Source organism: Oryzias melastigma, linkage group LG14, assembly GCF_002922805.2.
Source record: "Oryzias melastigma strain HK-1 linkage group LG14, ASM292280v2, whole genome shotgun sequence".
NCBI lineage: Eukaryota > Metazoa > Chordata > Actinopteri > Beloniformes > Adrianichthyidae > Oryzias > Oryzias melastigma.
In genome coordinates this window covers 5,346,144-5,361,101 of record NC_050525.1, presented here as the reverse complement: position 1 = coordinate 5,361,101, position 14,958 = coordinate 5,346,144, and the positions used below count along the sequence as shown (strand labels likewise).

Below are 14,958 nucleotides of genomic sequence, written 5' to 3'. Positions count from 1 at the left end.
AATCGAATGTTTAGGACAACCCCCAACTCCTTGATCTTGTACAGTCTCGCCGTTCGCCTTCATCTCAGGCGCCTTTCGCCGCCCCCTCCTGCAGCAGCTTGGTCTCGCCGACGGTGCAGGCGAGGCGCTGGGGGATCTCAAAAACACCTAATAACAGTCCTGTTCTCCAGCCCCTCCCTTCTGACTGGATTTTCACATTTCGGCTGTGGGCGGAGTGTTTGGTTACCCTTTAATCTAAACCACTTATGAGAAAGAAAGAAGCCACTTTTCTCCACAGACATTAGGATCAAGTGACCTGGCTGGATAGTTGCTGAGGTCACATAAACAGCAAAATAAAAACCTGAAGTGGGACCATAGACAGTAGAAACAATGGACTGAGCAACCCCTCCCGTCTCGTGTTCCTAACAGGAAGTAGCCGTGGGTTGCTAAAAGGTCAAAGTAATACTTTATTTCTCAGTCATACATTCTTCTTAACACGTTCTTTCTAATCCTAAGTTTTAACAATATTTTGTCTTTATTCCAAGTTATTCAAGTTATAAACTGACCAATCAGATGCCTCAATAAAAGCATGTGGCTCCCGCTGGCTCCGCCTCCAACATTTGATTGACAGATCCCCCCCGACCTGCTTTCAGTGGAATGGTTCTGGAGTTCCAACAAGCTGGGACAAGTTCACTTATGATTGGTGACAGTAGTTCCTCTGAAAACGTGACTCAGACGTACAGGGACCAGTCGCTATTGACGGGTTGCAAAATGGCGGTATCAGGAAGTGACGGTGAAGGCTCTGGCCTGATGTCGTGAGAGATGGAGGTAAGGCATTTCCTATGGGTGACGTCAACACTTTGAAATGTTATTTACTTACTGCCTTCTACACCTTGAAGCGCTTAGTGCTGCAACAAAATCTATGGTTTGTTGGAAACAGCAGCAAAATCATAGATTTCGTTGCGGTTTCCATAACCATCTTAGTTTTTATAGGACTGGGTGGTTAGCGCTGTGCCAAAACCCCAACCTGGAGGGCCAGTGGACTGTTACAGTTTAACACACCACTCATTTTAGTGTAAAAATGTCAAAAAATGTAATAACTAAAACAGCTCAAAAGTTTGACATAATCAGTCATTCTGACTGGTACTGCGCCTCCAAACAAGCCCTTAGAGACAGCTTTAAGGTCAAAGAAGAAAGGAAGAAGAGGAAAAAACAAACTCAAAGCAAAGGTTTGTCTGTTTTATCTACATTCATTTGCTTGGAAATTCACCCCCGCCTCCTAATACTGTACTCTCGTTGGAAAAGAATAATTTAACTGGCAATGTCGTTTTTTTCCCTTTCTTTTCCTTTTCTGATCTCCTTAAACAACAAAAACCTTTAAACCTTAAACACTGGAGATGCCTGTCAAAACATCTACCATGCTGACAGAACCATATTAAATAATGGTCCTGCGGGTAACGCCCGTCATTGGAGGGTTTGCGTCCCGGTCATTAGGTTATTATTCTTACATTTCTTTAGGTGTTAATCCTTGACAATTAAAATAAATACGTATTTTAACATATTCCAGGCAGCTGCAGTACTTCTTTTTTGTTGGGCCCCGTAACCACGACAAGGTGGGAGTCCATGGGCAGCCATTACAGGTGGTCTCATAGGGACGGGCACCTTGATATGTCCAGTAATATATACTATCTATGAGTGGGACAGACTCGTTGACTAGAGCTTTCTCTTCCCAGCATGCTCCTGATGGGGAATGATGAAGCAAAGGTTTGCTCGACTCCACCCATCCGCATCCCAAGTAGCAAACCAGGAAGTATCAGTTGTTGAAGTACCGCAAAAGACCAATGGAGGCAGGCTTTAGAAAAACAATTACCAACTAGTCCTAAAAGTCAGTGACTTTTTAGATTTGTTGCTTTATTTTTTGTAATAAATCAGCTTGTTTGACTAGTAAATATGCCCATCCCACTTTGACTTATTTTTTCTCTGTATATAATATAATGGGTGGCACCAGCATTTACACCCGTGATGAAGCATAACGCAACATCAAAATCAAAATTCCACTAAAGTACGAAAAATAAATCCTGAAATGATGAAACAACTTCCTCCTGACACCAGCCTCCAGTGGTCAATTAAGGAACTGCAACATGTTTTTCTGCTTTCCTTTACATATGACCAAAAAAGAGAATTACAACGATTTAATTGGCCTAAAAGAGCCATGAATAAAATTTTATTCTTTTGATTTATTAACAAGCCACAGGAAGTGCGCGGCCGTCCAGCACAGCACTGAAACATCCCCTCTTCAGTCCACAGAGGCGTGCGGCTCCATCCAGATCCTGGAAGCTTCTGCCGCACATTCCTCCTCCTCTCTTCTTTAGAAAAATAAAATAAATCATGGTAATACTGTACCAAACGGTGGCGGCGGAGCGCGGTGATCCTCTTCAAACACGGATGGCGGCTGCAGGAGGCGAAATGAGCGCGGCAGAGAAAGCTTTGACTCCAACAGCAACAACGAGAATAACTATGAAAAACTTCAAACTTTGTGCTGCAGAGTCGGAGCTGAACCTGTTTGAACTGCAACCGTTTTACCCAGAATTCCTCTGTTCACTTCTTCCCCCCCAAAGTCCAGCCCCCCCCTTCCTTCCTCCATTGTGTTCTGCTTCAAATAAAACTAAAATAATATTATGAGGATAAAAACGTAGCAGCAAAGAAGTAACAGATGAACAGCGGCTATAGAAGTAAGTGACCCTTGAGCAGATGAGGAAGGCGTGGCTTAGAGGTCCATGGGTTGGGCGGGGTCTTCAACTGAGCTCATCTTCCGTGGGGGGGCACCCTGCCGAGGGCCGCCATGACGCGTCTGAAGCGCTCGCACAGCTCCAGAGCGGAGAAGCTGGGCAGCCTGGGCGACTCGTGGAAGCTTTTGATCTCCGTGGAGCAGTCCAGTAACTTGGGCAGGAAGTCGGTCAGCTTTTCCTGGAGGTTAGCTGTTGGCGGGAGACGACAGAGTCAACGCCGGCGGCAGATCTGCACATCACAAGGTAAACATTTGCAGAGCGATTTCACGAGCGGTTGTTCCGCAGCGAGTCGATAACCTTCAGCTCTTCCTGAACAGGAAGTCTGTGAGCGGGCCTCACTGATAAAAGAGGGGGCCACAGAAATGGTTCTGACCCGAGGCCTGGCCTGGAGAGGGTGAGGGGGGGCACAGAGACATTCCCAGCATGGCGGACTCACCTTCCATCTCCTGGCCCAGGTAGGAGCACCAGCGGTTCCTCATGTCCTCCACGGCGAGCAGGTCCCTCTCGGCGTCGTGGGCCAGCAGCAGGGGGATGCAGGGCACCACCAGCTCGTTCATGACGCCCAGACCCGTCGTCACGTCCGGTTCCTCTCCCAACTCGAACATGGAGGCTGCCTGTTCGTTTAGTTTCTGTGGGAGGAGGAGAGATCTGCATGAAACCCAGTTATACTGACAGTGGACCAGAACCATTCGGACTTCAGGCTCCTCCTATCATGACAGGATCAGAACCAACATGTCATCAGCAGCTAATTCTGTTCAAAGATGAAGATCTTTCTTCCATGATCACCTTCTGTACTGCAGAAGGAACCAACAAAAACCTGTTTCAGTGACCCAAACTGAAGAAGGGCGTCCTGTCCGGACTGGGGTTGGGCCTCGACTGGGTTCTGTTCGGTTCCAGTGCCACATTGGTTCTTTGGTTCCGGTTCCTGTCCAATTTCGGTACTTCAGTAATACAAAATAATGCCTATATATTCCTGGTTAAGACCTCTGCATCAAAAATCCATGTTTTGGTTGTCGTCGTTTTTTTCACGTGCTCGCTGTTCATATTTAATCAGAACTCCCCAACCGCTTCCACGGTGTTTCTGTGTCTCTGTGACGGAGTTTAAAGGCTGTCCCACATTGACCCAAGAGGGAGGGGAAAAAACAGGCAACCATTTTTGTTATTATTGTCTCGAAGAAAATAAGTAAAACATCTCAGTCCAGGAGACCCGAGCAGGCTGCCCCGCCCCCCGCAGCGGCTGTCTGTCTGCCGGCGTGTTGAAGTCTGGTTGCAGCCAGAGAACCGCCGTGCTGTGACAGGACAAAACGCTCCTATTAGATTAGTATTTTACGTGCTAATGGGGTCACTGAACACATCACGTGCCCAAAGCTGAGTTCCTGATTGGCTGATGCGACTGTCAAACTTCAGTGATCTGCTGTGAAATGCAGCCAGAGATTCGAGCTCTGCTTGTGCTCGCTCTTTATGAGCCCGCCCACTATCACAGGAAAGGCAAAATAATTTAAAGTACTGAGCAGAGTAGAAGTAATTGACATGTCCTGAGACAAACTGACTTCCCTCAAACTAAGCGCTGAAATGTGGCACCGCTCGCAGCAGCTTCTTTCAGTTTCAGTAGAATCAGGTCAATCATAATGGTTCTACTTAGAACCGAACTTCAGTGCTGAACCCTACTCCTGACACTCGTTCAGAGGAATGAACCGGACACTCAAACGGCTTCGTCTGAAGTTCACTGCTTCCTTAATGAAGCAGCTTTCACATCAGACAACTTTTAAACAAGATAACATCAAGCCACGCCCTCTGAAATGAGACGTTTGTTTCATCATCAGGGAGAAGCAGACATCTGGGTCTGTATGTCACTGCTGGACCGTCACTGTAAAAAGCTTTTCTTTGTTTGTCACCTGAAAACCTCATTTTAGTCAGAAGATCTTGAGTCAGAAGATGCTCTGAGCTCACGAGCAGCTGTGCTGTTGATGTTATATCGATCAAATCAAAACACGCTTTAGAAACTCTAGAGCACATGTGTCAAAGTCAAGGCCCGGGGGCCAGATCCGGCCCTCCGGTTAATCATATCCGGCCCTCCAGATCATTTTATTTTACTGTTATTAATGGCCTGATGTTATATTGCGTTTATTTTTAACTTGTAAAATATTGAAAGTTATTCAAGGTTTAAGTTGATTTATTCTGGAATAATATTCCTACCTGTTTTTATTAAGTTATGTTAAAAAGTTTTAAAAATGTAGTTTTAAAGCATTCAATAAATGTTTATCTTGTTTGGCCCGTGACCTGAGGTGTGTTTTGGGTTTTGGCCCCTTGTCCGGTGGAGTTCAACACCCCTGGTCTAGATCATTTGTTGGAACATCAGTATGATCCTGACTTCCTTCTGGTCCGGGTTTGGTTCTGTTCTGTGATGTGGCCCCGCCCCTCTGCGTGAGGAGTCCGTTTACGGTCTTCAGACTCGTCCAGCTTGTGAACTCAGACATGACCAGAATAAAACGGTGAGTTTACGGTAGTAATCGGAGTCGACCGTGTCTGGGCTTTTCCTCTGACTCCGCGGTAACGAACCCGCTGACCTCCTCTCACAGGAGCAGTGTGTTTTGGCTCTGGACGTTCTGAGCGTGAACCGGGTGCGCTCGGAGATGTTTTCAGTCAAAGTGGGCTGAAGGTGAGCAGCTGTCAGCCGAGGACACGCTGGCTGGACCTCCTCCCTCCTCCCCACCCTCACATGAGGAGCGCATCGCTGCTGGGAGGTTACTGAGTGCAGCTGGGAGAGGAGCAGCGAGGCCAGAGTGAGACGGATCAGCCCCCCACCCCCAGAAAGAACCAATAACCGAACCGCTTAGCCCGCTTTGTAAGAGGGGATCATGCATCAGGTCAGATGAAATCCTTCAGTTTTCTCAGATGCTCTTCAGAGAACCCTCAGAACTCAAGCTGGCAGCAGCGACTCACCAGCAAACACTCTCTACGGTAATACCCCAGCAGCTCCTGGTCGTGCCCCCGGTACAGGCCTTTCAACAAGAGCTCCTTGTTGTACTGGTACGAGTAAACCAGATACATCAGGGCCTCCACATAACTGCAAGAAGAGCATAAACAGATATTACGTTCAGATAAAACTGTGAAAGAAAGTCGGAGAACTCCAGGGAATAAACCATTTCGCAGAACAAGAACTCGATGAACCCTTCGCTCTGACACACAGACTGCAGGACACTGCCCCCTGCTGGGGAGATGTAGCATTTCAGCTTCAGCATTTTTAGTTTCTTTGAGCAGAAGTTGAACTCTTGTCCTATGTAACCCTTTAACAGGTGCCAAAGTCAAGGCCCGGGGGCCGGATCCGGCCCCCCGGGTAATTACATCCGGAACCAGATTATTTTATTTTATTGTTATTAATGGTCCGATGTTATCTTGCACTTATTTCTAACTTGTATAATTTTGACAAAAATATTTTTATGGAGAGTAAAATATTGAAAGTTATTTAAGGTTTAAGTTGATTTATTCTAGAATAATATTCCTGCCTTTTTATTATTCATAATTATGTTTAAAAGTTACAGTTTTAAAGTTTTAAAATTGTCATTCTGTTAGCTTTTTGGACTATTTTGCCATCTACTAAGGTTTTTTAGGCTATTTTAGAGTTTAGCTAATATTTCAGCTACATGCTAGCTGTTTTGATTAATTTAGCCTTTTAAAAAAAGTTTTTTAAGCTGTTTTGGAGCTTCGCTCATATTTCATCTAAATGCTAGCTGTTTTGGCTAATTTAGCCTTTTTTGTTTTTTTAGGCTGTTTAGAGTTTAGCTAATATTTCATCTACATGCTACCTGCTTGACTAACGTAAGCTGATTATCAGCTTCCGTGTTTTCAGCTATCTATTTCAGCATATTCAGCTATCAGCACTTTAGTGGCCAAATTTACATTACAGCATTCACACCAGCATTGTCGCAGACATGCTGTATATCAAGCTCATAATTATGTCAAAAAGTTACAGTTTTAAAGTTTTGTAGCTTTAGTGTGTTCAATAAAGAACTTCAGCGTTTATTTTCTTTACTTTTTTAAATTGTTAACACAATTTGAGCCGCTTTTCGCCTTCAACATCTACTGGAATTATGATGATCATCTTAACGGTTGAAAGTTGAAGATTTTGTGTTAAAGCGCTAAACAGACTTCCGTCTGGTGTGCAGCTTTCCTTACTTAGCCTGCTGAAAGAGCTCCAAACCGGTCACCATGAAGGTGGTCGTTTCCCGGAAGTTCCTGTAGTCCTGATGCCACGTCTGTCGAAGGAAAAGCCACAATTCCAGAGAAGAATGCAGCGAAGTGAAGCTTCAGGTTAATCCAGACTCTTGCATTTCTCACCTCGTATTCATCCATGTTGACCTCCTCAGGTTTGATCAGGTCCAGTTTAGCACGCGCCACGTTCATGATGCTCTTGCACCTGACAGGAAGGAGGATAGCTTTAGGTGCTTCGCAGGTGATCAAGACCTCGACATGACCTCTTTGGGCAGATATGAAGGAGATCTAAAACACTCCTCTGGAGGCTCTTATCCAGGACATTTGCACACACAAATCTAATTATCTGGCTCAAAATAGAGAAGGGAGAAATCAACTTTTCATTAATCAACACCAGGTCAATGATCGGAGAGGTTCCAACAGACAATATTCTATGAAGCAAAGAGTTAAGGAAACAACATTTAAAACTTATCACTCATTTATCTTTTCTTTATTTCTAATTCTATAAATTGTCAAAAATGAGCTTGAGTGGACAGTAAAAAGAGGAGTTGCTGCCGTGAAGACTCTGCTTCCCTCTGCTGGTCATCAACCAAGCATCAGGTCAGGGAGGACCATCACTGGACAACACTAATGTGGAGAAAGCATCGGCTGCTGAAACTATGTAAAACCAGACTTGAACTGCAGGTAAAACAGACCAAGTATTCAAAACAGCAACAATGGAGTTTGCAATGCAAACGTGTGCTAACAAGTTTCAGTTAAGGTGACTTTCTTCAAAAATGTGTTATTCCCATTGATTGTATATAGAGTACTGGATTGAGCGACTCCTCCCCCTAGTGTTCCAAACAGGAAGTACCTGCTGATTCCAAGAAGCCAAAATCCCTTTGACTTCTAGAGAGAAATAAACAGCTGTTACTCAGTCATTCTATTGGTCAGAATAAACATTCTTGCTAAACCATTTATATTCGGTAGTGCAAGTTATGTAAATTTTAAGCTGACCAATCAGATTCCTCAATAAAAGCATGTGGTCTCGTGTCCAACCCTCAAATCCCTTGACAGAGGTTGTGTCCGAATTCCCCCCCACTCACTATATAGCGCGTTCACCATTTGTAGTGCTGACCGAATCTACTAATTCCAAAATGGAGTGCACTGGAAATTTGCGAAAAACTAGTGTATCAATCACTAGATTAGCGGGTATAGACCACAATGCATTGCGGTCGAACAATTTTGAACAAAAAAACGTGTTTAAATATAATATTTGAATAAACTGTCCACATTTTCACCATCAGAACACAGTGGAGTCATAAATAAACGTCGTAAAATGTTCGTTTTTATTCAATTTTCACTTCATGATATTGGTCACGTCACATCCGGGCTTTAGAAAAACGAAAGAAAAGTAGTGAGCATTGTGTAAAAATTACCTTTAAAATCCAAGGCAATAGATAGTCCAGCACTATATAGTTTTTTAGTAGTTATTGGTGGGGAGGAAATTTAAACAAAGCCAGATTCTTCTGAGCCTGCTTTTAGTGGAGGCTCAACAAGCTGACTCCTGATTGGCCCGAGTGGCTGTCATAGAAACAGTGACTCGGACCGTCTTTAGGGTTTTAGGACCATTACAAATGGCAACCGAAGTGACTTTATTTGGTTGCAGCTGGAAAATCGCCCGCTCACTTGGTCCAGGTCTCTGAACAGCCAATGGTTCTCTCTAATGGATGTGGGCTTCTGAGGGTAAACATTGGTAATATTAATCCTTTAGCTAAGATGCTACAGCTAACCTAGCTGAAGATCAAAATCAGCTGATGACAAACTTCTGAGCGTCCTCCACAGGGCAGCTGAGCACTCCTTTATAGATGGGGAGAGAAGCTCTCTTACCCAGAGAGAGCTCAGAGCAGAGCCACTCCTCCATATCGAGAGGAGCCAGGTGAGGGCTCTGGTATTTGGTCAGGATATATTCAAATCAAACTTTATTTGTATTGCACTTTTTTCAAAAAACAATGTCACTCAAAGTGCCTCCTGGAAATCTCCCTGGAGAGGTGTTCCTGGCATGTCTCACTGGGCGGAGGCCCTGGGGAAGACCAGGGACAGCCTGGAGAGACTATGTCTCTTCACTAGCCTGAGAACACCTCGGGGTTCCCTGAGGAGCTGGAGGAAGTGACCAGGAAGAGGGATGTCTGCGCATCCTTGCTGACACTGAAGCCTAAAGTAGCCAAAAATAGCTAGCATGTAGCTAAAATATTAGCTAAATTATAACTTTCAACTTTCCAACACTTTGACTCCATATAATATAAAGTAATGACCTATCAACTATTAAATTAGACGTCGACTATTTTAATAGTTGATTAGTCGTCAATTAGTCGACTAATCGTGACAGCCCTAGTTGGTTTGTGTGTGTTCCTGCTGTTTTGTTCTACAATCGTCCAGTTGTGTTTCTTCTGCTGGTATTCTGATCATCCGGATATGATGCTGCCGTAGTGTTACCTTGTTAATCATGGGTTACATTCTAAAAATAACCTGCGATGGGTGAAATCTGAGAATTAGGATGACCCATGTGTTACGCAGGAACTCCTCACTACACACTTTCTACCCTTTCCTCAATACTCTTTCCTCACTTTAGTACAAAACCAGATTTCTACTTTCCATCATTTTAGTATGTATTTATTTTTCTACCCTAGTATGATGTGGCAATATATCAACTTGTGTGTGTATGGTGGTGGTGGGGGTCTTCCTTGAGCAATCTCTTGTTCTTTGTTTTTAAAATTTGATTATGTTTTATGTAAGCACTTTGAGTGAAATTGATTTTTTGGAAAGGTGCTATACAAATAAAGTTTGATTTGATTTTCTCAGACAGACATGAACATTTTCACTCTTTTCTCTCAAAGTTCAAATCTTCATAGAAAAATAAGTCCAGCATTACAGAATAAAAAAAGATGAGATCATTGTGGCTGATTCATGAGGATATGGAGAGCTGTGCAGGAAGACATGGCACTAAGGAGATTGATTGACAAGGTCTACAGCCAATCAGAGCGCTGCTAATAAAAAAAGAACAGACACAATTGCACTGAAAACACCAGTATTGACAAAGGTGAACTGTGATGCAGCAAAGGATCAATGTACATGAATTACAACTCCCATTGAATCGTTTAATGAAAAAGAAACCAATAAAAACACCACAGTAAAGCAAAGGGAGTGTAGCAGGATTTCAGGAGAAGCACCATCAGTGATATTACCGTTCTCCGTTAGTGCTGGTGAAACTCGTGACTCACCTCTCATCAAAAGCCAAGTTCCTGTCAGCAAACTGTGTGAGCAGAGTCCTCTCCAGGATTTTCTTGGGGGCCTGATTCTGGATGAAGTAGACGATGATGTGCTGTAGTCGGTAGTCATTCTCAGGAGTCGTGGCTTCTTGGGCAAACCTCACAAGTCGCGCATATTCCAACTTTATGGCCTGTTGGAGACAAAAACAGAGGAAGGTTTCAAACTGGGAGGTGAAGCAGACTCTGGAAGGACTAATGCTGGATTTACACTGGTGTGTTTGTGGTGGATCTCTACTGCGTGAGGACTCCATCTCAGTTAGTTTACATCGTCTCTGTCTCCAGTCCCCCCCTGTAGCTCCCAGAGGAGTGGTTTGTCCGGCCACCTCGGTGTCATCAACATCCAACACTTGGGGCTTACCTCTCCTTCCTCACTGAGTTATTGTAAAATACATGTTTTGTGTCATAAATAAAGTAAAGATGGGATTATATCAGTTTGCTTCTTCCCACCCCTTTTCAAGCATTAAATTAAACTTTCCTCGTCCATGGCGAAAGTGGACATGTAAAATAACATTTTATTTTAAAAGTACACCAGAAGCTTTAAAGGGGCTATACCATGACTTTATTCAGCCTCTCAGAGTAAACTAAATCCATATATTTTATTATTACCTTTGGAACACTAAAAAACAAATTATTTATGAAATATTGGTTATTCTCTTGAGTTTTTTCCTATATGGAAGTAAAATGACTTGATCTCCGCCTGCCGCTGCGTGTTTCATGACGTCACCCAAGAGTTGGAAGCGTGTCTTTGTTTCTCCCACGAAAACAAAAAACATCCAAACTTTTTCAAAGATGGATGCACATACCATATATCTACCTTTAGTAGGCCTGGCGAATGGGAGGGGCTGGTACTGAGATCGCAGGTTTTTAGAGGATTACCGTATTTTCTGGAGTATAAGTCGCAGGAGCCAAAAAACGCATAAAAAAGAAAAAAAAATACACATACAAGTTTCACTTTTAAGAGAAAAGCCCAACATTTATCAACAAATTGAACAAGCCTGACGTAACGCTGCATTTAACGTTTTTGGTCCAGAAATGTGCTCATAAACTAGACGCTCCCATTGGGTGTGGAGATTTAGCCTCATCGCTACATGATGGAGGTTTAGACTGTATATCTGGTTAATACACGGAGGATAAGGATGATGTTGAGAGATTACGTTTATTTATTTTCAAGAGACATGAACAAACACAACAACAGTGGAATGGGGGGGCAGTACCTTGAAGAAAGCTGCCTCAGGCCCGCTCTTTTCATAAATGCTGCTGGATTTGCCAATGGCCATAATGATGCCCTGCATGTTGGGGGTCATCATAGTCTAACCAGGAAGAAGGAGCCGTGTTAAACACAACAACAGGTCCTCACAGTGCTGTGTGCTGTTAGAGCATGCAGACACCAGCCGTCCATGCACTGTTAGAGCGGGGGGGGGGTCTGTACACAGCAACGACTCCATCATGGTCAAATAGAGATGCAGCTCCATGCTTCAGAGCCCCCAACACACCAGGGCTCTGTCAAAGGTCACCCCCCTCCAGATGCAGAGAAGCTTTTTACACACGAGTTCTGCAGAAAGGCAGCAACCAAAGGCGGGAGGGTTGGGGGGGTTAGTGTCTGTGATCATGGTCAAACTGCCACTAGCTCAGCACACAGCAGCACACCCGCTCCACTGAGCTACCTGATCATCGTACCCCCCCTCCTCTGACTCAATGACAAAAGTCCCCACGTTGGGAATGGCCACCTCTACTGTGCGCTGGCCGGGGGACTCCCCCTCTGTAAGCTGCTGCTCACAGGGAGGGCTGCGGGGGGCGCTCGTCTGGGTCTCTGGCTGAAGGGAAGAGGGAGGGGGGAGCGACTGTGGAGAAAGGGCGACAGAGGAAACAGCAGCGTGACTGGAAGGACCAGAACCAGAACACACAGGGAGGGGCTGAAGGTCGTCTCCACGTCTGCTCAGACCGACCAAGTTTCTGCTGCTGTCCGAGTCAGTTTGGACCGCCCCCACCAGAACCCCCCACCAGAACTCCCCATTTATCTCATCTGTTTAACTCATTGACTGTATCAGAGAACTGGACTGAGCGGGTGTGATGTCACCCATAGAAAATGATTTACTTCTGGCTCCAGAACAATGAAGTCAATTCAGTCATCATTTTCCAGCAATACGGACATCGCCATTTGGAGCCAGACGACAGGGATTGGTCCGAGGTTGGTCTGAGTCAACGTTTCTATGGCAACTAATGTTGCCAAACAGGAGTGAGCTTGTTGGAAGTCCCACCCCTTCCACTGAAAGCGGACTCTGGAGAATCTGTCAATCAGGGTGGATTCAGACTGGGAATATCTGCTGGTTCGGATCGAGTCCTGAAGATTGCATTCGGTTTATATTCAGACTGACGTCTACCAGAGATTTCTGTTTCTGACCAAACTTTGTAAACAGAACCACGTGATTAATGATCTCCTCAGTCATTGGCCAGCAGCTGTGGGGGCGGGTCAAAGCATAAAGAGAAAGATGGAGGTACTGCAGTTTGCCAGGACTGTTCACTTATTCAAACTTTTTATTTGCTGATGGATTTTGAGTATCTGTATGAAGGCCAGGCTCAACACTTTTTACTGCTGCTTCAACACAGTGGAGGAATACTGCATGACTGCAGGTACCCTAATAAGTGTTTGTGACATGTAGATTGTCGGAAAAGAGTGGAAAGCAATGTGGATCCCGTTAAAAGTTGTTTTAATGAGCTCAAATTCATCAGACCACATTTTAATGAGTTGCTGTCTCATCGTTTCCAATCGGACTGAACTTCAGTTTCCTCAGTCTGAATATGAAACGAACCGAGAGCAGAACAACTGAACCCAACAGTTACATGATGTAAACACATTAGAAATAAGGCGATCGGTGAGGCGCGGACAAATGTAGAGCATTAGATTGTCATGTTAGCCAAAAGGAAATAATTAGTCCAACTGTTTACTTGTTAGAAAGGCGCGGCACGCGTGCGGGCTGCTGCCGTGACGTCATCTTAAAGCTCTATTGCAGTTTCAACAGAATTCTCTTAAAAACAATGTCATAACATCACAACGAAGAGACACGGAGACTCATTAAAATGAGATCGGATGAATTCATGCTCAATAAAACAACTTTTAACGTGATCCACGTGGATTCTACCGACGTGTCCTTTAGCCGTAGCGTCTCCGGTAACGTCACTTCAACTAGACCAAATGTGTCCAGTCTGAATACAGCTTCAAACAGTCCAGGTGGGGGGCAGCAGGCCCCACATGCTTGTACTGAGTCATCTGATTGGTCAGTTTGTAGCTTGAACAACTTTCAACAAAGAAAAAAAATATTTTAAAAGTTGTATTATCAAGAAGATGTTAAAAAATGTTTCAGATGAAGAATGTTTATTCTGACAAATAGAATGACTGAGTAACAGATGTTTATTTCTCTACTCAAGCTGATGGGATTTTGTCTTCTTGGAACCAGCAGGTACTTCCTGTTTGGAACGACAAGGGGGAGGGGTCACTCAGTCCAGCTCTCTAAATACAATCAATGGTTTAACTCTTAAAACACTGGAGTATTCTTTTAACTAACGTAACTTTTTTGTTGTTTACAAATTAAAGTGATTCCTGAAGATCCTGTTGCAGAGAAAAGTGGCTTTGCGTCGTTATGCATCAATTTACAGTATCTGTGCAAAGCCGATATGAAAAGCTGCATTCTTTCTGCGTTAGAATCAGCTGATTCACGTTCCTGTATGTCAAAGAGGCTTCAGGTGTTGCTGGTGACATCTCTGGAGTTAAAGAACTTTCTGCTTAAACGACAAAAATCCCTTTAGCTGCAGATCAAAACGTCTCTTCTAACACAACAAGATGTTGGAGGAAAAGAAGAAGGAGATAAATCTGTAGATTTTATGAAGAGTTGAGCTCGCTGATTTCATTTGACGATGCAGGAAGAGGACAGCGAAGGAAGCGGGGCAAAGAACGATGAGCTGCAATGAAGACATTCAGTCTCAGCTGTAGTTAAGTGGATCTGTGATGAAGAAACTGCAGAGGTGAAAGCGTTTCTGCTTCGGCTGCCAGCTCAGACAGACTTCTTCTCTCGTTTGGGTTGTGGTACCGTGAGTTCTGATGTTTTGGAGCTCATCTGGCTGTGGAGTAAACACTGTGCTGCCTTGAAGGAACTGTGGATCAGTATGGTTGCTGCAGGAAAACTCTGTCTTTCTCCTCTTTAGTCAGGATTACTGTGTAGTGTTCGTGTAAATCTGAACGCTGCTGAGACAGTGAGCATGGGGGGTAAAGTGAGTGATGATGAGTGAGGGGTAAGAGGGTGGGTTACATACAGCATTTAACAGGGCTTCAGGGCCCCTCTCCTCCTGCTCCGCAGCAGCCCTGGAGATGGCCCTCTCAGTGTCCTCCTGCAGGTGCTTGGAGTCGTTTGTTGGAGACGGTTGCTCCATGTACTCTGGGTCCTGCTGGGGGGCTGCGGGGGGGCAAAGAAGTGGTTTGACAAGCGCAGGAGGCTTTCTGTATCCTGAAGCTAATGTTATCAGAATTCCAAAGAGTATTACTGATACCCAGACTAAGTTTTTAAAACAGACAACCACAATAAATCACACAGTAACATATGGGCTTGGATTTCTTTCAAAAAGAAATATATTCATAAGCACAAAGTTGTGTACAAATTAATATTTTGTGCACAACT

General features: G+C 44.3%; 1 protein-coding gene across 3 annotated transcripts in view; it reads right to left on the bottom strand.

Annotated features, from left to right (window-relative positions):
- Positions 1–2,170: 2,170 nt before the first annotated feature.
- usp25 (ubiquitin specific peptidase 25) overlaps positions 2,171–14,958 on the bottom strand; it is a 36,538-nt gene continuing 23,750 nt past the window's right edge. For 2 of the 3 annotated variants that reach the window (XM_036215206.1, XM_036215205.1), the window contains exons 18-26: positions 14,597–14,736; positions 11,953–12,129; positions 11,503–11,598; positions 10,241–10,419; positions 7,107–7,185; positions 6,945–7,024; positions 5,712–5,835; positions 3,205–3,397; positions 2,171–2,957 (exon numbers count right to left, since the gene is read on the bottom strand). In XM_036215206.1, coding sequence (XP_036071099.1) covers positions 2,785–2,957; positions 3,205–3,397; positions 5,712–5,835; positions 6,945–7,024; positions 7,107–7,185; positions 10,241–10,419; positions 11,503–11,598; positions 11,953–12,129; positions 14,597–14,736 — 1,241 coding nt within the window. In that variant the 3' untranslated portion in view covers positions 2,171–2,784. The remainder of the gene's footprint in view (positions 2,958–3,204; positions 3,398–5,711; positions 5,836–6,944; positions 7,025–7,106; positions 7,186–10,240; positions 10,420–11,502; positions 11,599–11,952; positions 12,130–14,596; positions 14,737–14,958) is intronic. The other variant, XM_024260615.2, reaches the window with a different exon arrangement.